Raw genomic sequence first — 22787 nt, forward strand, 5'->3', positions numbered from 1 at the left:
CTGACTCCATTCAGAAATCCGAACCGGTTCCGGAATGAGTTTAATTGGGAATAAGTGCGAAAGTGACGCACAACTCAAAAGTACCTAAACTTAAGTTAAAAGAACTTATTCTGTCGGTTGTTTTACTTTTGCGTGTACCCCTTGTCAAACACCTATATATTTTTTATCGTTTGGTCGATGAGGAACAGTTTACCGAACTAGCCGTCATTTAACGGTACGGGTTTTGAAGTTTATTGAATGCAAATCGAAGAAAAATCATAGGTACAATTGCGAACCTGAGACGAATCGAAATTTTTATAGGCCGCAAAATAGAAACTTGAAAAACTATCGATCAATTCGGTGCAGTCTGTGGTTCGGCTGTTGAACTAGCTTGATTATTGTTAAAATAATGGGTTTATCGCATAGTATTTCCGTCCCAGGAGGAGGAACTGAAGGCTACCACGTACTACGGGTAAGTTCCAGATTGATGCAGAAAAATTTCAGACAGATGACGTGTTCAGTTTTTCTGTTATTTTGGGGTTTCATGCTTTGTTTACATTTCGGGTTTTATTCGCAGGTTCAGGATAACTCTCCAGGTCAGAAAGCGGGACTGGAAGCATTCTTTGATTTTATTCTTGCGATTGGGAATACTCGCCTGGATCAGGATAATGATACTTTGAAAGAATTGCTGAAGGCAAACATCGACAAAGAAATTCAGATGACGATTTTCAGTAGTAAAACACAAAATATTCGGGTAGTCAATATTAGTCCCAGTACGACCTGGGGCGGCCAAGGTTTGCTTGGCGTTAGCATACGGTTCTGCTCGTTCGAGGGAGCAAATGAGAACATTTGGCACATCTTGGAAGTGCATCCTTCTTCGCCAGCAGAGGAAGCCGGTTTGATTCCGTTTACTGATTACATCATAGGAGCAGATTCAATTCTACATGAGAGTGAAGATCTGTTCACGCTGATAGCATCGCATGAGGGACGACCTCTGAAAATGTATGTGTACAACATCGAGAAAGACGCCTGTCGGGAAGTCACGATTACACCACACAGCAAGTGGGGCGGAGAAGGTAGTCTTGGCTGTGGAATCGGTTACGGATATCTTCATCGAATACCTATCAGGACGATGCCGGTAGATACCAAGACAACAGTACTGAGTCAAACCATGACTTCGGTACCGACTTCCGTTCCCGCGGCAGACCCCAGCGTAAACGCGCCAAATCGTCCAATTCCTTTCATCCCGATGGTACCGCCTTTGGCCAACACATTTGCATCGAGTGCAGGGACCACCCACACGGATTTGCTAACCGTATCCCAGACGCCAACGGTCGACAGTACCACAAACACACTAACGCATCAGTTTGCCAATCTGAACACATCGGATCAGGCAAGTCAGGTTGTGAACGTTTCAGCTGCAACAGGGGGCGGTGATGTACCGGCTACGCCGGAGAAGGTCAGCTCTCCACCGATCAATGTTGGAGAAACGTTCTACACACCTCCGACCGGAGCGGCTACCAATGGTAAGTTATATCATTTTTAATTTTGTTTGGTGTTATGTCACGTATGGTTTGCTTAGAAACGATAGGTAACGGTAGACAGAGAAGAAACCTTGTCATGACGTGCAAGAGACTGCAAAACATGACATTGATTCAGATTGAATCATTCGGGGCATAGTGCTCTTTAATTATTTTGTTGCGAAAAATGTGAATGAAGGTTGACACGTCTCACAATTACAATGAAATTTAAATTGATTAATACAAGCGGCTTGCTGTAACGCAAATCGATTTTCCAACTGTGTAGTGGGAATCATTTCGGTGTTAGCTTTTAATTTATCTGCACCTTCCACAGTTCCCCCCTCGCCAGCGTTGGACGTGGCTGCTTCAATGTCGCCTACACCGACACCAATCCCTATGTATTCGCAGCAAGCTCAACAGCAAATACAAAATCCCTACAGACAGCAGCATCAACAGCCGGCGAATTTGTCCTATCCCACAAGTTTATCTAGCAGCGGCACTACACCGACAACGGTAGCTCTCCCAAACGTGAATCCAAATATTTTCGGTTCCAACATTCCGCCACCGTCTTCGTTGGCTAGCGACTTTTATCAGATGTATGGAAACACTTCGAGTACGGCGTCGGTTCCGATGGATAGTAGCGTAAGTAGAATATGCTAACTTTCTCGTTCAACTGATCCAAGCCAAACTCTGTTGCAGTTTCAACCAGCCAACCTTTCCTACCCAAGCAACACTGCAGATCATCAGCAACACTACCAACCACAAACGTACGCAGCTGGACAAGCACCACCTCCAATTCAAATGTATTCCACCTTCCCACAGCAATTGCCCTCAGATTTAGGTCAACAAGCGGCACCGCTTTTTCAAACGAGTGCCGTGACAACACCCATATCCCTACCCGGAATGCCTCCCATTACGGTTAGTGCCACAATCCAAGCGGAAGCTCTACGAGGATTGCAGTTCAACAACAATCCCCAGCTGCAGCAGCAACCCACTGCTAGTGTAACGATCCCGCAGCTACAGCAATAACTATAAGCTTCCTTGAACCGTTGGAAGTAACTGTACATAGACGCGTTGGAAGCATTCGTGCAGATCCATTTTTTGAAAGGTCTTCATCTTACCCTTCTACTAACGGTGCCCTAATGTTATGAAATGTGTTACATTTTTGTGTTAATCAAGTCTATTAATTTTTATTCAGTACTATACCGGAAAATGATCAGATAATTTATAAGGGAATGTCTAACAGACACTAACACTGACGTCGCCCTTGTTTCCGAATGTTTTTCTTGTGTAATTGGGATAATGGTGCGAAGCGAAATGAGTCGTTTCTTCATTTAAGTCGTTTCCCACGTGAAGACACAAGGAACAACCTGTTCAAATAGCAAGATGATCTGATACAATTGAAGACGAACCACGAATATGGGTAAAGGGCGCTTATCACCATATTTTCAAAGAGATTTCTGCTTATAACTAAGGCATTTTTTCACTTTAAAAAACCCGAAACAATCGAAGAGAAAAACTCGAAATGGCTTATAATCATGCGTCATTTTCACAATAACGACAGTCAAATCAATTTCATATTTGTTCGAAAAATCAATCGCCATCATGCACACTGATGCTGTGCCTTGTGATCTCGCCTGGGTAGCGATTTAATGCAGAAAAGCTTAAGGTTGAAAAACGTGTGGAGATGAACACTGGAAACGGAATTTTTAAGTTGAAAATATGTTGAATAAGGCGTTTATAATGCATTAGTTTATCGTATGTTTTATCCACATATTTGAGCAAGCAGTATCTAAATAAAGAGAATCAACATAAGATGTATATTTCGATTAGTTCGAAGGAAAGAAAATCTTGGCTGCCGATTCATATCTTGAACAGATAAATCCAGAATGCAATCTGCTCTGATCTAACAATTTAAGTATAATACTTAATCTATGTATGTATGTATGTTTATTTGCAACGACAACCTGTTAGCGTAAGCTTCATATCAGGTTAAGGAAATTAACATTAATCTAACAGTATTTTCTTTTTTACCTGGTGCTACACCGATGTAGGTCAAAAGACTGACTGATTACACCCTTGTTTGATTGAGTGTCGCTCCAACTACACCGGGGAAGTGCACTTTCACAAAACGAAAATGCCATAAGAATCGCCTTTCGTGGGAAAAGGCCGGAATGACGTTACGGGTTTATGTAGTGTAAGCGGGGTGGGGGAGGTGTAGTTTGGGCAATGTGATAGTCTCTGTTTACATCATAGAACATACTGAATTAAACACCGAATGTCGCATTAGGTATCTTCTTTTTGAAATATCCTAAATTTTATTCAACCGCCCAGCAAAATCCGATCCTGCGGGCGCTAAACTGTTGCTACAAGTTCACCTTATTATGTACAAGCGCTGGTGAGTTGTTTTCACCCCGCAGCTTGTGGGCAGCCGTATGGTTACATAATCCCCTCTTATTGACGGTAGTAAAATTAAAAAAAGTTTATCTGCCTCCTCGATTTAGATGACGACCTCGGTGTTACCCAGCTCCTCATCGGACGGCAGCGTAATCTGCGACGGATCAATAAAGTCCTTGCTGATCGGTTCCAAACCGGCTGCCTCGCGACGTCTCAGCTCCAGATAGGCTTCCCGTTGGGCCCAATCTCGTAGCTGCGGGTCCGGCAGATAGCACCAGTAGAACGTACCAAACACCAGGCACACTGTGACGGAGAAGAAGAACGACGATTTGGTTGCGTTGCGATCGGTTGCCTCATCCTTATAGTCGAAACCGTAGCTAACCCAGTTTTTGTTGGTGGAAACTGCTGCTGCTGGTTCGGCAGGTTTTGCAGCAATCTTCTTGCTTGCGTCGATGGTTGCCGCATCACGATTCTTCTGGGACGATGAAATCAACCGGGCATTGCGAGCTGAATGTTGGATTAGGTTGCGCACCAGCAATGCCTTGCTATTAAGCCGGACCAGACCGGACATTTTAAAAGCACAAAGAAGTAAATTCAACAACTCCGAAAAATCTGCGATTGACTGATTTTTTCCGAGCAAAACTGTTGAAAGAAAAAAGTGACAATTGTTTTGTCGTAACGTTTGTCATCACTGGAAAAACCCGAATATGATCTAAATGCCACAGTGAAAATTTTCATATACACACTTAAAATCCATTACCTACCAGTAGGTAATTTTTATTTGCTGTCATTTCACTGCCGGAAAACGAGGGAGAGGGAATGATTTTTTACTCAAAATTAATGGGATAAACTCTCGACAAACATATGATTACGGCCTAAAAGCCATCTGTCAAAATCCACTTTGAATGGAAATTCCAGACAAACCGTTCACAACAGTTTATGAAAGAGAAAACTTTTCGCTTTCGTTTACTACCAACATCTGTGATTGGCGTGTAACGGTTTGTCCGGAATTTCCTTCCAAAGTGCATTTTGACAGTTGGCTTTTAGGCCGTAATCATATGTTTGTCGAGAAGTTTAGTCGGCTTTGGGGAATATCTCATTATTTTTGGGTAAATTTGAACTCCCTCTCTTTCGTTTTTCGTTGGAGGAAGTGGGATGCACAGATTTAAAATTACCTACTGCTAGGTAATGAAAGTTTTCTGTGTATAAACGTCTATCTCGACAGAGCTTTCAAAATGTCGTATTAACGAAAAAAATACGTTTGATGTTTCCCCGAATAGAAATGCATAACAGTATTACAGGATTTTTTATTGTTACATTACAATGCAAAACAATGTTATTCTGGAAAATTTACAATGGAAATATAATATCATTTGTTGTTTCTACATCCAATTTCATTGTAAATCCGATTTTTACATCGAAAAAGGGGGGTCGTTTAGGGATGTAACAATGAAAAAAATGATCTTTTCCCATACATTCTGAAATCAAAAACATCGATTTACATTGTTTTTCCGTTGTAGATTTTGGAGGCATGAAGGACTGCATCATAAGTACATTGATGTTACAAGAATAGTTGTTGTTAACAAATAAAACTGTTGTAAATTCAACGTTTCTAGATCAATTTCGATATTACTTTCTGTTCGGGTCGTGAACAGAAATACCGTGCAGCCCATGGGCCATACCTGCAGGTATCTGCTACTCCGCCATGTTTTGCAAACCAACCCCATAGAAAATCCTCCCGATTTTCCCACCGAATAAATCGGTTTGCATCAACACAATCGACCGACTATGCAATCGGTCGATTGTTGCACCGACTCTTATGAGAGTTTAACATGGCCGTCTGCCGACGTGATAACCGATTTAATATGACCGACGAAATCTGTTGAAATCGGTGTATCTCAACCAATTAAATCGGAACGAGATTTACATAGATCAAATCTGGCGATTGAAATGTTGACAAAAATTGTTTACCGAAGAAACCTAACTTAGTTGGTTTATTAATCGGTCGACTTCGAACATGACAAAGTGTCCCAAAGAAAATAACGAAAAGTGTCCTATACAAAATAACGATTATTTTGAAATGGAGCGATCGTTACTGTCAAACTACGACAGATGGCTCCGCCATGTTTGAATCTAGGCAGGCTTCTCGATAAGTATATTGATATTACAGAAGGTGTGTAATTTTCTCAGCTGCGTATGTAATGGTAATATGCATCAATATAGTATTCAGAACTCATTGAAAATGCATGTATTCTGTTACTTTTATGCTTGTAACGGATAGTTTTGTTAAATAGTACAAACATAGGATAATAAAAAGCTTCAACATGCTAAAAGAAAGTTTGTTCGTTCTAGCATACCTGGTACAACGTCGATACACCTTGGTTTTTGCGTACTGTTGTGTTATAGACGAAGACAACCACGCGAACCATTATACAGATGCCGCTAGTGTAACAACGTATTTAAATTTAAACAATTAGGACAACATCTGACCAACGATTGATCTGGCAAGTTGCTGGATAACGGGGGTCTATTTGCTAACTCGGATGCGCTAATTGCCCTTCAATTTGCCAGAAAAATGCTGGAAACTAGGGCACAGACTAACAGACATAACACTATGAGGGAATTCCCTAAAAAAACATCGATCCGACAATTTTCCCAGAACACTAGCTCCACCTTTTATTCACAGTCCCAATCACTCATTTACTGGTGGGTTACCCCTCAGGTTTGGGAACAATTTTTCACTAGTGGTCTATCCCCCATATGCTTGTTCATATGTCAGTGGCGCCATAATTTCAAATGTGGCAACAGTCCCAACTACAAATATATTTAAAATGACCGTTAAAGCGGGCGAAGCTTTGTTTTTGAGTGTTATGTCTGTTAGTCTGTGACTAGGGGGCTATTTCAAATGCAGCATTTGGGCGATTCGCCCCGTCATTTTTTGCCGCCCTACCCGCTCTTAAATCGCCCAGGGAACGCGCCATTTAATCGCCCTTAATTGCTAAATATGAAAATTACAAATAATACTTATTTTCGGATTCATTATCTATTCATATAAACTTATCAGTACACTAGGTAATCACCACCAAACCATACACGCAGAAGAATCAGGCCTTTTTGTATCAACAAAAGGTTTTATTGAATCTAAAACGTGGCGAATGATTGTTTCAAACTAAAATGGGCGTTTTTCAAAAGCATGTGTTTGGTTTAGTTCAGCAAATACTTCTGTTTACATTTTAAATAGAAACATTGTTGAATCAAAATAAAATTTGTTAGATCTAACTGATCCCTTTGTTAAAAACCAACAGAATCTTTGTTTAATTTCAACTAAATTTGAGTTGTTCTCTCCTTTGGTTGATACAAAAGAATTGTTTTTGTTCCTTCAAACTTGTTTGTTCGGTTAAACCAACGACACGACTAGACACTGGTATTTCAAAAGTGTATCGCAAATATGACTACCCCTCAGTGACTCAGGTAACTGGTACTGTCAAATTTGATGTTTGATTAGAAAAAGCATGAAACCAGCAACACTTATGAATTTATTGTTATTTTTTTAAACAAATTATAGTTACCGTAACAACCCCTGGTTACGCTTTATTGTGGCAGAAAGTTTGATAAACAGAGCGTAATAATTCTCTTCTTGGATCGCTTGATAGATTTTTCAAAATTTGGGGAACTACTGGACAATGGACCATGCAAGTCGTACATGTTAGGAACGCTTTACTGAAGTCAGTGAATATATTTAAGTGTAAGCAACTACATTCATTATCATTTGTGGATGATTGGGGCAAATCAGGATCACTTTACCGAACAACGTTCTCTTCGACAAAGTTCGTCTCCCTTCAGCAACACTCCTAGATCTTTTTTGAAAAAATGCTAAAAAGAGCTTCGACACTAAAGCTACATTTTGTTGCCCAGATCCCGGAACGTATAAATCCCCGAGTGCCGCTATGTTTCAACCGGAGATTCAACTTAGTGTGGTGTTGATTAAATTTGCTGACATCTTGAAGTGGATATTCATAGCTTCCAAAATTCCTGCCAACCCGCACAAGAGTCCTACTGCATGCTTGCAGTACTCTCACATTTGTGCCTGCATAAACTGGCCATGGTTATTCGAAGCTGCAGTGTTGGAAATTTAAAACAGAGCATCTTAGAGGTCGAGCTCATTCTTAAAGATTGATGAGAATCATATGGCATCCCGGTAGGTGATATCTCCACAATTCGAAAATTTGATTGATGTTGATCTTCCGGGTGCCATAAAGCTGCAAGTTGTGTGTTCTACTTTCCCCGGTCATCGTCCTCCATTTCACCCCTGTACTTGATATTGTTGTTACTCTGAAACCAAACCCTTAGGATATGTATTCCCCAAGCATAATCTAATACTCTTACAATAATAAAATAGAATCTATTTCCTCTAATTTTAATTCCAAGCAGTGCTTTTTCGTTAAACAGAATGCCTACCTGCATTGGTAGTCCATAATAATGGTAACACAATTCAATGAATCCCCTTTGCGTATTGAAATTCTACCACCCTTCACTAATTCCGCCATTCGGTGATTTTTCCTGGAATGTTTGGAATCGGCAACGCCTATCTGCCAGCCAACAGCCACTGGACCTGATTCATTCAGAAATGGAATTCGACCTACGAAGATTTGAGCATCGAAGCGAAACATTTGCTTTCTTTGAGGACGGACACGGCCTGCCTGTTGTTGCACGATCAGCAGTACTTTCGGATTTGTGGGCAATTGTAATTCTAATTTATTAGTTTACGATACCCTGTTTGTTACATTTGTATACCTATATACGGAATCGAAGAACAACATTTAATCAATGAGAATAAATGCTAGTAGTTGATGGACGGTCGTGCACGATTCCGTCTAAACTCTCACGACAAAATTCGCTACCAGGAAGAGGTGAGGTATGCGTAGGGCATCAAACCGCTTAGGCAATGCACGTGAAAAAAATTGCTAGCGCGGACATTTTATTTTTCCAGGGGAGTTTTTTGAATGTCTAAAACAAAGATTTGTAAACTAATGACATTTTCATGAACAGACTTGGTTTTAACGGCTTGTTCCAGTCAGTATTTGCTTCTTGCCGGTCGAAATAGACATGTCGGCGAGAGGAATACCAGTATTATAAGTTCTTCGCATCCACATGGATTAGCTGTTGGCTGCGGTATATCTAACGGAGAATCCACACGCAGAAAAATTTAACGTATTTGAATCTAAAATAAAATTATTCGCCTGAAAAAAATATTTTTAATAATGCAACGATAAACTTTTAATAAATACCTCGGCAATTCCGATAATTTTGCTCTAATTTCTATAAAACAATGATTGAAATAGGGAACGTTAGGATTTCCGCTGTTTCTGAATGGCCTGTTTGATGGTCACGAAGTTCTTTAACGATTTAGACATTTTGCGAACGGTCGCTATACTAGAGATACATTAAGCATTCCAAACTATCGTATGTCTCGCTCTTCGCTGACTCGTTGTGTTGACGCGGATATATCGGAAGCCATAGTATAGCACTCAATATTTCCTTGCTCCAAAAATCATCCCACCAGGATTCCCAAGACTTGATACTTTACAACTCTAAATCATTTGGTTCATTACTGCCTCAGCGTACTAATTTTGCCAAAAACAGCTCTGGCGATGGACCGTGATCGGTCAACACAACACAACACAAAAACAACGAAGTATCGAAGTCGAAGTGAACCTGAAAAGGATACTAAATTTTATCAGATATATAACACAATAGTCAGAACTTACCGTTCCGTTATCAATAGTTGTTCAAATATATTTTATAATCCGTGGAACATACCGTAGCTGACTTGGGTCAACACACCGGGAGATAGTGAAAAGCGTGAAATTTTTTTTTCGGTAACTATTCATCTGTCCACAGTAAACATAACATGGTTGCTATACAGCAACTGAGAATCAATAAACAAAGAAGTGCTGCTGGAGAAATTATTTTTACGTTCGAATCAAGGGGTCACTCAATGCACGGGTAACTGTTGGTAAATGACTCGCACACTTTTTCTTCAAAATATTTCATTAAGTTTCAGGTCGTGTCGTTGGTTAAACTTAACATGATTTTGTTGTTTCATACGAAATATTTGTTGAAACTACTGAAAAGCCAACAAATGAATTAGTTGGTAATTTCAACCAACAGTATTGATTGAATCAAACCTGAATCTTGTTTGTACTATATTAAACGGGAAAATTGTTATTTAAAACCAAAATTTGTTTATTTTTACTATTTTCTTCTGCGTGTAGGAAGAATCAATGGTGAAATTGATATTGCACAACAAAACTTACCACAATCAGACGATCATTATGACTTTAGGTCAGAGATCTTGTTACACTATACTTACACACGATTCCACAATTTCCCACATTCGTTGGCTAAATGAAGTGCACTAGACAAACACAATACAAGCGAGAACACGCCAATCGTTAAAAAAATACAATTTAAAGCTTCAACCAAACGTGAACCGCCATGTTTTAAAAACGCAAAAAATAACCAAGTCCATTTCAGCCACCAGAAAACTTCTCTAAGTTTTGAAATTGCCTTTAAATCGCATTCGCAAATTGCAATTAGCCCAAGCGAGTTGAGTCAAACGTCAAACTGTTTAAATCGCCTGACCATGTTCGTCCCATTTTTTGACCGGGATATTATAAAAATCGCGAGACTGGCAGCCATGCCAACCTACCAGCTAAAAGTAAGAAGAAGTTTGTTTTTGACACTTTTCAATATCAATAATCTGTCAGGTCAAAGGAGTTGCACTTCAATGAGGTTGATACGAAGGTGTGGCGATGCTATTGCTCTCTCGCTCGATCTCTGTAAAGCACGTGGACAGCAGATATATGGAAAATGATTCTATAACATTTGCCCGAATGACATACGTCCGAAAGCCATTTACCCGAATGACATTTGCCCGAATGTCACATTCACCCGAATGTCATTCACCCGAATGCCACGAACACCCGAACGACATTCGCCCGAATGCAACATAAACCCGAATGCCATTCGACCGAATTCCATATACCCGAAAAACATCGAAATGTCAATCGAAAAAATTTTATTTATTAAGCTGAAATACAAATTTTATTACATTTAATGCTATGAAGAAATTAACACTAAAGCTATACCAGTCAAATATTTAATCCAATCACCTGTTTGTATGATTTAACTAGGGTTTCCAGTTTTAGGTCTTTTCGTGAGTTCTTTTTAGGATTTTAGCTGTTGGTACCGCTTGTAGTGTACGTAAAACATCCGTGCTAGGGTGCTGCTTCAACACACCATAGAATATAGAATTTTTAGGGCTTAACAAACCGTTTCATTTATTGTGCCAGCCTTCCACATTATTGGTGGGCCTAGGAATCTTTTTTGATGCATTTTCGAGAACTGACCACGAAGCGGGTGGAAAGAGCGGTCATCGAGAAACTTTTTCTACCGAAAATACAATTTATACTAATGTAATCCAAAAAATCTTCGAGAACCTTTGGACAACTTTTCCTCAATTTTTTGAGTGCCATTGGAATACCTTGATGGATCAAGAAAGCCAAGGCAACAACTTGTTTGTAAATGAGTTGTATTCGGTGAGCTTTCGAATATTTTTTCTGATGACCAAGTTGTTTTAGTTTTCTGAAAAAAACTTTGGTTTAGATGGAAGAAGGGCTACACCGTGAAGCACCGTAAAGAGCTCCACCGAAAAAAAGTTTTCTAGCAACGTAAACGTTTATCACAGCTGTCTCGAAATCCAATATTATGTAGAGAGCTATTTGGTATATAGATTCAAGAAATTGCTCTTGTTTTAACCCTTAAAGGCGCAAAGCAATTTTTTTCAAATTTTCTGAAAATTGTCTATCAGTTTTAATACGTTACTATGATAATGTTAAGATGGTTTTCGCAATGTTGTTTTAAAACAACATTGCGCATTTAAGGGTTAAAAGAAGAAATCAACCCTTATGTTTGAGTAAACCGGACAGACGGGTTTCCTTGCAAACTTATTTGGCATGCAGATCCAAGGATTGTTCATGTTTGAAAGAAGCAATCAACCCCTAATTGTTGGAAAAGAGCTGCTCATGATTAAAAGAAGGAATCAATCCCTAAGTGTGAGTAAACCGGGCAAACGAGTGGATCACCAGTTTGATTGCGTGGGCTATTTGATATACAAACTCAAAGAACTGCTCATATTTAAAGAAGGAATCAACCCCTATGTTTCAATGGATACCAATGGATCACAGGTTTGCTGAGGAGGGATCTCCACTTCGGTTCCTCGATCTCGGTAATTGTGGCAAAACCGCATCACACTAGCTTCGCTACATAACCTTTATGAGCTACCATTTTCTAACGACGTTATGCCAAATGGACTTACACCATGCATGATATAATTACTAATTTAATTGATTCAATTTGTTAACGGAATATCTTAATATATATTTACCTCGGTTGATGATGTTTTCGAAAAATTTCTTATTATTTTGTCCGGTTTAACATGAGACTCCACCGCTCGAGCTGACAACTGCGCCCTATATGCATCAGTTTGCACCTGAAGAGCATTTGTGGCGTTGGTAACGGAACCTGAGCGGCGTCGTACTGTACACGTAAAAGTGATGTGGCGTAGTCAAATTGTTCAGTGTTCGGTTGACTAATGTGGCTACGCCACAGCGCATTCTGGTGCACTCTCCGACTTCGCTGCCGTTCAGTCAGCTTTAAACTAGCTATAGTCCCTATGTTTGAGTAAACCGGGCAAACGAGAGGATCACAGGTTTGCTTATAACTCCGGCGACGGGTGGGTTTACGCCTCGTCCAACGGAACTTCAGCGGCTTTGCGCCACTTCGGATCCTTGGCCTCGGACATGCGGCTAAGCCGCATCACACTGGCTCTGCTGCATAAGCTCACTTGTTATTGTTCTGTATATCAAACTTTGGTTAAACGTTCCCATTTTCGCTCTATCGGACCTCTATCCCTAAAGTCTCTAAACTAGACAATTACCGATTTTAAATTATACTTGAGTGAATGTGGTATTCGGGTTAACGACATTCGGGCGAGTGGCCCATTCGGGTTTATGGCATTCGGGTAAATGGTCCATTCGGGTTAATGACATTGGGGGAAATGGTCCATTCTGGTAAATGGTTTTCGGGCGAACGTCATTCGGGTAAATGATTTTCGGGCGAATGTCATTCGGGCGAATGTGATAGAACCATGGAAAATATATGGAGCTGAACTTTATTACGTAATAAAGTTACATAAATTATGCGAGAGAGCAATACAGCATTGCCACACCAACGACACACCTTAGTATCCACCCGAATAGAAATGCACAACAGTATTACAGCACTTTTTATTGTTACATTACAACGAAAAACAATGTTATTCTGGAAAATTTACAATGGAAATATAATCACATTTGTTGTTTCTACATCCAATTTCATTGTAAACCCGATTTTTACATTGAAAAAGAGGGGTCGTTAAGGGATGTAACAATGAAAAAAAATGATCTTTTCCCACACATTCTTTAATCAAAAACATCGATTTACATTTTTTTTCCTTTGTAGATTTTGGAGGCATGAAGGACTGCATCATAAGTATATTGATGTTACAACAAAAGTTGTTGTTAACAAATAAAACTGTTGTAAATTCAACGTTTCTACGATCAATTTCGATATTACTTTCTCTTCGGGCAGTACATTAGTTGCACTTTTGATCACTCTTTTGATTCATCACACTTTCATATACTGTGCATTTCGATTTGGTGGGAACTGTGCAATAATAAAATTTTTCGGTGTGTATCTTTTTAGATCACTTTCAAGATGACAGTTTTGAAGTTTTTTTCGGCAAGAGAAGGAAGAATCAAAAAATCGCATTCGTTCGACAGTCAGCCATCAGCTAAGTCAGACAGAGAAGATAGTGGTATACCGAGTGTCGCCAGTAGCCACGGCAGCAGCACCACCTTTATTGGAATTAAAAGAAGTGCAGAGGAAAAAAGTGGAAGTGTCTAAAGGAATTTATTTTCATTGTCTACACCCAGAAGTACTTTCCAAGTTTTGTCCTTTTATGTGTTGAGTGTTGACTGTGAATCACGGGTGCGAGTGAATGTGATTTAGCGAAGAAAATAGCTGCCCTCAAGTGCTGATAAAAGAAGAGAAAAAAAGTTCCCTCTGTAGTGGAAGGAAACAGCATTAGCGATCGGCGGAGAAAAAGTGCTCTGGTGTGTGGAAGATATTTTTCTTAGCTGCCGAAATCCGCGCTGAGCCGTCGACGAGAGTGAAAGAGCAGTAAAAGCGGAAAAACGAAATAAGGAAACAAGTCAACCAGCGAGAAATACAAAAAAGCCGCAGCAGTTTCGCCCAGCAGTACTAGCGGAAAAGTTCCTCAAAATGGTTATCAAAGTGTATATCAGTGGAATGTCTGGAAGTAAGGAGGTAGGTTACCGCGAGCAAAATACCAAATACATACACGGACTATGTAGAAAGCAGCATTAGAGCATTAGCTGGTGCGAGAATTACAGTTATCTTGTTCGTTTACTAAATATGGCAATGAATCTCCCCAAACAACATTGCCGCACATCGACACTAATGGTTTAAAATGTAGCAAAAAGTGGCCTTCAGATGCGGTGGAGCAGGTTCGCGTCGCCTCATAACTTATGTTCGAGAATAATGATAGATGATTTTACGTCGATATATTTAATTCTACAGATGGGAAGGGAGGGTCCGCTCGTTCCGGATGATGTCATTGATGTATCAAAAAATGTTTTACGGAAGGAAGTGGGAGAGAGGGTGAGGAAAGGGTCGAATTGAAATGAATTTAGGTGTGGGATTGGTTATACGAGGAAAGTAGTTCTATTTTTGAGACAGTTTGCATTGACAGCGGAGTACAGCATAAATAGGAAGATAAAACCTTGCCTTTGCCTAGCGATAACCAGCGGTTCTTGTTTTTGCGATAAGCGGAGCGAAAAGAAAAGCAAGAGTGGAATGCCGAAAAAAGCAAATAAAAATGAATGAGTCAGTGTGATAGATTGAATGAACAGGCGGCTATGGGACCGGGTGTTCGCTAATAAGCACATAGAGTCGTTTCATCCTCTTCCGATACCGGGGAAATAATGATGTTCAATATTATTTGCGAAGTTAAATGGATGTATTGAAAACATCTGATTCTGCAGTTGTTAAGTAATAGAAGGAAATGGTTATCAAATTTATTACCGATATGTCAGAACTGTCCGGCATGCTTCATCGTAAGAAATTGCAAATAATTAAATCCTTTCATTTTGTGGTCTGAGTCAAAATATATGGGCTCGATCCATTTCAGGTTCATAAATTTATAGGAACAGACGGTCCCAAGCGAACGGGCACAATCGCTGTCTTCACGCTGGCTGAAACTGAATTTCAACTATCAAATTGCGTTTTCGTTTTTTCTACATGAAAATTGGTCACGCCACGATTGTGCTGAATCGATGATTAGACCACAGCAGAAAATAGCAACGTAGGTGCAATCGAAATCAAAATGCAGAATAGATTATTATCATCACAATAACAGTTTCCTTTCTGACGACGGTCTCAGCCATCCGTTCAATCCAATCAATATTTGGAAGCAAATGCAAGATAGCAAACAATACTCGGCTACTACCGAAATGTAGTGGTCTGCGTGAAGATTACTCACCGTGGTTGAGATAAGATTCGAGGTATGTCGGTGAAGGCAGTTTGGTATAATTAAATGCAACGTTAGCGTTAATTGATTGTTTTAAAATGCTATTTTCTACATTCCAGACGCGATAATTTGCGTTATGGTTTTATTGCGACTTTTTTTTAGTGAGTCAGCTTGAGAATTGCTTGTAACTACATTATCTACAGAATTTAAAATCTTATTTGTTTGAACGAGTCTGTAGAGTAAATCTACGTTTCTTACCTGTAAAAGAATGTAAAACTGAATTGCGCACAGTGCTTGTAGTATGAAAGGTGGGTTATACGTGGAGTGCAAAAGAAGGACGGATGAGAACACGGGCGAATGACCTTGAAGATTAAAGCCCCAAACAAGCAAGCAGATGCTAAGATGAGAACAAACATGCTAAGAGTCGAATGTTTGCAGTGACTACATGTCAGCACAGAGATAAATACAGTGAGCACAGAGCAGTTAGCGAAGAATCACCAATGCAGAAAAATGCAATGAAACTATGCTATATGAAAACTTTTTTTCATTAGGTCCAATCTGCAAATCAGAGCCCTCTTTTTTCGCTCTTTTGATTATTACTGCAAAACCAAAAAACTTTTCAAACATTTATCAGTATGTTTCGAAAGACCAAGGTTTTTACTAGCTTATTACAGAAGCAGTTGAAGGGAATCAATTACGCGGGAGAGAAAGTAAACAAAGTGAGGCTCTCTTTTGTAGATTGGACCTATTGAAAAAAAGTCTTCATATGTTCGTGAAGGCAGAGGGAATCTTTTTCGGTAACGACGCGCGAAAACTTGGCGAATCGATGATCAAAGAGAGGAAGAAAAACTCCCCGACAACGGTTGTGATCAATAATAGGGACGAAAATCTGTTAACAGATAGTACACGAGTGGCCGCCTAGTGGAACCAGAACTCGAGTAGTTACTGGAAGGATTATCGAAATATGTATGGAGGATGAGGAACAAGCTGTGAAACCTACCACTCTAGAGATGGAGTGCGTAAGGCTAAAAAGCGAAAAGACTGTTTGGTAGGACGGAATCACAGCGTTGCTTTTGGAAGTCTGGAGCGACCGACTGTACAAAGCAATGATGTGTGATCGGGGTAACTACAGGAATGTTCGTAAATTTAGGTGTACCGACGCAAAACGACTCTATACCGTTTTTGTGATTGTGAACATGGTAACATGTGGGTCACCTGCAATGGCTATAAACTTCTGCCAAGTAATTCAGCACTGGTTACAGAATAGCATCCCAGTAAAGCGACGTGTAAACGATGGTGTAATAAGGAGAGCAGGGATAGAAACCAGTGGCACGATTTTCAGGAAGTCCGTACAGCTTCTTGGCTTCGCCGACGACATTAACATAATGACACGGAAATTCTCAAGGCGATGCCGGAAACGTACATCAGACTGAAGCCTGAATCCAGCAGGATTGGACTTGCCATCAACGCTTCGAAGACAAAATACATGAGAGGAAGACGTTCTAGAGACGACAATGTGAACCTCCCACCCCGAGTTCGGATCGACGGTGACGAAATCGAGATGGTCGACGAATTCGTGTATTTGGGTTCACTGGTAACCGCCGACAATGATACCAGCAGAGAAATTCAGAGACGGATCTTGGCGGGAAATCGTGCATACTTTGGACTCCGGAGGACGCTCCGGTCGAACAAAATTCGCCGCCGCACGAACTTGATTATCTACAAGACGCCGATTAGACCGGTGGTCCTCTACGGCCACAAGACCTGGTCTATGCTCGTGGAGGACCAACGCGCCCTTGGAGTTTTGGAACGAAAGGTGTTGCGTACCATCTATGGTGGCTTTGCACAACAACGCGATGCATCAGCTGCTGGAAGAACCATCCATCGCGCATACCGCAAAAATAGGACGTTTGCGGTGGGCTGGACACGTCGTAAGAATGCCGGACGACGACCCTGTAGAGATGGTTCTTGAGGGTGACCCTACAGAAACAAGAAGACGGGGCGCACAGCGAGCACGGTGGATCGACCAGATAGAGGACGACCTGCGGACCCTTCGAAGACTGCGAGGCTGGCGACAAGCAGCAATGGACCGAGTGGAGTGGAGACGGCTTCTGCATACAGCAAGAGACAACAAGGCTCTACCCCGAACGGTAAGGTAAGTAAACGGCAGCCTGTTTCCCCGCCGTGTAGAACATCGACGCTGCAAGTCCTTCGTTGAAAACGAAGTGCATGCCAATGCAAACTTCGTCGCAAACGATCTCCGGCAACGAGTTACGACTTTCACGTTGCCAGTGAAGCATACCGGAATCTCAACGCGGTTCTGTGTAGGTCGTACGTACAACGAGTTTAAGTATGGTTACGAAGTAATCCTAAAAGATTTTGGAACTTTGTTAAATTCTAAACGGAAAAATTCCAGCGTTCCTACCAATATATACCTCGATAAAAAGGCAGCGTCGTCCACTGCAACAGATTATGAATTGTTTACCAATCTTTTCGCATCTGTCTTTGCTCCCTGTTTAGCATCTGATCAGGAATACTATATCGCATTATTACCTGTTTCGCTAAATTTCGCTGATTTACGTATCTTTTTGGTTTCATCCGACATAGTTATAGCAGCTGCAAGAAAGCTAGAAAGCTAGAAAGCTATTTTTCCTCCGGATCGAATGGGATACCAGCTGCCGTCTATTGTCGCTGTGCCGTTGCTCTAGCTGACCTTTGTCTTGGATCTTCAACCGATCTTTTGGCCAGGCTAAGTTTCTCGACGTTTGGAAGCAATATCAAGCAGTACCGCGGAATAACGAATCTTTCAGCTGGATCTAAGTTGTTTAGAATTGTTGTCAATCAATTTATCCTCAGTCATACAAGTGGTGAGATATAATCAGACCAACATGGCTTCATGCCCGGGCGATCCGTTTTAATGAGCATGCTTGAATTTACGTCAACTTGCGCCAGGTAGAAGAAAACACAAGTGGACGCTATATACACAAATTTGAAAGCAGCTTTTGACCGAATCGGCCATGAAATTCTTCTGAACAAGTTGTACAAGTTAGGAGCGTCCGACAGGCTTACGTCGTGGCTTCGCTCCTATCATACGCACAGAACTCTTTGTGTGAAACTAGACTCTTGTATATCGGCTCCATGTAGATCAGGTAGATCAGGTGTACCGCAGGGCAGCAATCTGGGCTCACTGTTTTTTTTTTAATAAAGTAGCAGTAGTGCTTAGGTTCCGGGCTCGAGTTCATATTTGCAGCTAACCCTAAGCTGTGCTTAGTTATCCAGTCAGTCGAGGACTGCCGCCAACTGCAAGCACTATTGGATCGCTTTGTGAAGTAGTGTAGCATGAATCAGCTTACTGTAAGCAAGGATGCAAAATGCCTACCTTTTCTGCGGCTGTAATTTTTCTGCCTACATTCTCATTTCTCTTTTAACGCTACTGTCGTTCGCTACTGCAGGACGCCCAGCGCTATACGGCAGTCTGTAAGCAAAGCAGTAACATGACAAAGAAATACTGCCCCCAGTACAGCCACCAGACGCGAGCGGTACAGCTTCTCTTTCCTTATTTTACACTTTTTAATATTTTTAATCTATTCAATATTTTCAATAACGAACGACGGTAATAAATGCGGTTCGTTTACGCCACGACCGGCATCATCGCTTTCGTGTGCGGGCCTCTCCCTTTGACTATGCAGAGAAAAGTGTACAAAGCGAGAGAACAAACTTTACTACGTCACACTCTCACCGAGCAGTCAGAGTACAGCAGCAAAACAAAAATGTATTCTACTTCTCTACGGGAAAATGTACTCGGTTTGACTACCGTTCTGGCAAGAGCTGTAGTGATGTGTCGCTGTAACGGGCTGTACGGCTTGTGCAAATGTAAATATACCGAAAAAAATGTAGTTTACCAGTACCTTTGGCATCCCTGACTGTAAGTATTGCCAAATGCTCCGTGATGATGTGCCACAGGAAGAACGATCCTTTAATCATCGATGGGGTTGCGCTACAGATAGTCAATGAAGTCTGTGACCTAGGTGTAATTCTTCACGGGATTGTACTGATATGTAGAGTAGGGTGGGGCAAATCCGACCGTTGGGTAAACCCGACCCCCCTCTGTTATCGAAAATCGGAAGCATTACGCGAACCAATATCAATGCTGTCGTGTAGAGCATCGAAAATAATCATAATGGTGGTCAGGGCAGGAAATATTCGAACCGAACCTATGTTCGAATACTTTCAAAGCGCGAAGCTTTGCGTTACTGGTTCGTATTCACAAGCTTCGCATCACAATCGCTTACCATCGTAATTGCGGACATTTGGGCGATACTTTTGCATGCTCTTCGGCGAGGACAAATGAAGCTTCTTGTTCATTTCATTGATGTTCGGAAAGATATGTAAAAGCTTTTGCGTAGTTTTCGACGAACACGAGCTAAGCTCTTGGTTCGTGTGATCGATATTTTTGAAACAGTTACACGGAGCTTCGAAGCGATGTTCGCGAACACAGAAAAAAGTTTACCTCGAAGTATTTCAGAATCGCGAACACCGAAGGATTATATCAATTTAGCATCGCGAGGGCCATCGCTAACATGTTCGCCGGACGATATTAGTTTTCTTTATTCAAATACCTACCTACTAGTTATGCAAAAAAGTATATTCTAGACAGAGGCCTTGTATTAAGGGTGGAATAGGTGAAAAATAATTGTGACAATGTGTAGCTTATGGATGCTGGGGTTAACTGAAAAGTGACGTAACAAGTTTATTTAAGATACCCTACTGATATATTACCAGTAGGGATAAAATCAAGATTTCGTGACAGGGCGGGGATAAATTTTCAAATGAAATAAATTAGGGCTAGAAAATGAAGTTAAACACAATGTACGCAACGTATTGAGTGGCTCACTTATCTTAGTCATGTTCCTATGTCAGTTTCTTGAGGATCCAGTTATGTCAGTTTCTTGAGGATAAAGATCAAAGGAAAAGGATCAAAGGAAAAAATCGATTATCAGTTAAATAAATAACGTCATGATGTGTATGATGAATCCTAGAAATAAATAGGGAATGTCAATAAACTCGACCATTCCCGATTCATATTTGGCAGTTCTGGTCGTTTTGTAAATCTTGTTTTCGACTAACAGTAAAACCATTTTGATTCAGAAGTATGTTCTAGAAGGGCGCATGTTTTTTCGTGCACTTATTTAAAAAAACGCTTTGAATCCATCTACCAGTGTGATGAGACATTTTTATAACTGTTTTCGAATATTATATCGGTTGAGAACTTTTAGAACATGATATTTCGAGAAATTTTGAAAGTGAAATTAAATCAGTTGTAAAGTTATAGAAAATAGCCTTTTAAAATGAACGGACAATCGAATTATTACTAATACTTTATGAATACATTATCTAAGTTCTTCATTCAATGCAATATGTATGCAAAAAGTTAAAAACTGGATTTCCCTTGAGAACTGGGCCAAAAAATCGAAAAAAATGTGTTGGCGATCCGAGAACTAGAACAGAAATTGTAACCCTTGGACCTCTGAAGTGCATACGTACAAAATGCTATAGTCTAATGTTTGTTTTCATTCATTTCATTTAATAATTTTCAGTTGAGCAATTCTGTCGCAAACTGCATTGTGGAGCAAGGGTCATAACTTCCTAAATTTAAGTGTTCCTATTAATTTAGTACACTCTCTTTAACATAAACTACTCTAACGAATGAACGAATGGGAGTAGGTTCGATAAATTTTGAAAGAAGCCGTTAAATCAACCACTTAAGGGATTACACCACCGCAAAATTAAAAAAAAATCAAAATTGATCTTGATTGATTTTATTATTCCATATCAACATTTGAATAGGGCTAATAAGATTTGTGAACAAACTTTTGTTTTGCTGATTTCTCTTAATTTGTTATCATTTCAACACAGAAAACATTTGAAATCGATTCTACCAAGGGCAAAGATGTTGATTCATGTGTATTTTTCATAAAATTCTACTCTGTAGCGGAAAATGAGCGAAATAAGTTTGTTTACAAAAGTCTCATTAGCCCTTTTGAAGAATTACTATTGTATTGATCTTAAATATGGGTCTTCAAAATAATATATCGAAATATGGAATGCGACAAAAAGCGAATAATAATGGAAAGACAGTATTCGAAAAAGTTTGAGTTTAGAACGACTTGCATTCTACTTGGAGTTATTTATTTCGCTTCTCATTTTGCGAGATTTCCCTTACATAAAGCATTTCGGCTATAACTGATTCAAAAAAAAAAAAAATACAGAAGGCCCTAAAGATTTCTTTCTTTTATTTTTTATTAGTAAAAGTCAAATAAGAGAAGATTACATCATGGAGAAGATAAACCAAATTTTGCCCTTTTCAGAATTGTTTTTGGATTTCCAACAAAAAACAATCACTAGAACATTGTTTGTAAGTTCTTTGCGTTTCTCCATCAGTAATTAGTTAACAAATACAATACAAACAAGTTGGAATATCCTTCTCATTATTTATCACAAAACACATGTACAGGAGTCAGGAAATAAATTTCATAAAAGTGGAACATGTAATAAGTTTGACACTTCATTTATTAAGTGAACAGATTCTGTCGAAAATGTTTGAAAATAAATATTTTGTCTCTTGTGATTAGGTAATCAACCAATAAACTTATAAAACAATATTATAAAAATCATTTGGGAGCTTTCCTCTTGGTTTGGTACAGATGCCAAGAAATTATAATTCAATTAATGACAATAATAATGGATTCAAGTATGTAGGTATTTTGTTAATAAATTCATTTGGTAAAATTAAAAATAACGTTTAACACACAAATCATCGCATATTATTGAGTGAATATGACTAGCCGATTTAAGAATGTTGCGCAAGAACGTTAGAAACCGCAACAAAGGCCAACGGACTACGCCTAACTACCCCTCAGTGGATGCAAATAACTGAAGTTCGCCGTCTAACTGAACTCGGACGTGAGCAGTGAGATTCCATCCGAAAATTGTTCTTTTTAGGAAGAATTTGTTTTAGATAGGGAGATTATTAAGAGAGGGGTAATGGTTTTAGCGTTAAAAACACTATTTGCGATTTTTTTAGAAATTTGGGCGAAGCGAATTGATCAAAACTTTTGTACATTATAATGTATCATTTCATCCAAAAGAATCATTTCACCAAACAAGTTTTTTTTGAAACCCTTACCCCCTTAAACATACTTTATACATCTTCACCCTAAACTCCTTGGCAGGGAAAA

At 39.9% G+C, this 22787-nt stretch overlaps 3 protein-coding genes across 3 annotated transcripts in view; 2 read left to right on the forward strand and 1 right to left on the reverse strand.

Annotated features, from left to right (window-relative positions):
• The first annotated feature begins 214 nt into the window (after nucleotides 1–214).
• Nucleotides 215–3314, forward strand: LOC131690669 (Golgi reassembly-stacking protein 2). The gene is made up of 4 exons (XM_058976595.1): nucleotides 215–451; nucleotides 557–1505; nucleotides 1834–2141; nucleotides 2199–3314. Exons 1-4 carry the CDS (start codon nucleotides 389–391, stop codon nucleotides 2526–2528), a joined length of 1650 nt encoding a protein of 549 aa, XP_058832578.1. The 5' UTR covers nucleotides 215–388; the 3' UTR covers nucleotides 2529–3314.
• Nucleotides 3315–3780: 466 nt separating this feature from the next.
• On the reverse strand, nucleotides 3781–4567 carry LOC131691946 (NADH dehydrogenase [ubiquinone] 1 beta subcomplex subunit 11, mitochondrial). The gene has a single exon (XM_058978727.1). It carries the CDS (start codon nucleotides 4465–4467, stop codon nucleotides 4000–4002), a length of 468 nt encoding a protein of 155 aa, XP_058834710.1. The 5' UTR covers nucleotides 4468–4567; the 3' UTR covers nucleotides 3781–3999.
• A 9177-nt stretch (nucleotides 4568–13744) lies between these two features.
• LOC131688866 (midasin-like) overlaps nucleotides 13745–22787 on the forward strand; it is a 32876-nt gene continuing 23833 nt past the window's right edge. Inside the window, exon 1 of the mRNA XM_058973450.1 lies at nucleotides 13745–14327. Within this exon, the coding sequence (XP_058829433.1) occupies nucleotides 14283–14327 (45 nt within the window). The 5' untranslated portion in view covers nucleotides 13745–14282. The remainder of the gene's footprint in view (nucleotides 14328–22787) is intronic.

Source organism: Topomyia yanbarensis, chromosome 3 (assembly GCF_030247195.1).
Source record: "Topomyia yanbarensis strain Yona2022 chromosome 3, ASM3024719v1, whole genome shotgun sequence".
Lineage (NCBI taxonomy): Eukaryota > Metazoa > Arthropoda > Insecta > Diptera > Culicidae > Topomyia > Topomyia yanbarensis.

Coding starts and splice junctions, on each gene's coding strand:
- LOC131690669 (XM_058976595.1), top strand. CDS start 389: ATGGGTTTATCGCATAGTATTTCCGTCCCAGGAGGAGGAACTGAAGGC. Junction 1,506..1,833: donor GACCGGAGCGGCTACCAATG/GTAAGTTATATC, acceptor CACCTTCCACAG/TTCCCCCCTCGCCAGCGTTG. Junction 2,142..2,198: donor CGGTTCCGATGGATAGTAGC/GTAAGTAGAATA, acceptor ACTCTGTTGCAG/TTTCAACCAGCCAACCTTTC.
- LOC131691946 (XM_058978727.1), bottom strand. CDS start 4,467: ATGTCCGGTCTGGTCCGGCTTAATAGCAAGGCATTGCTGGTGCGCAAC.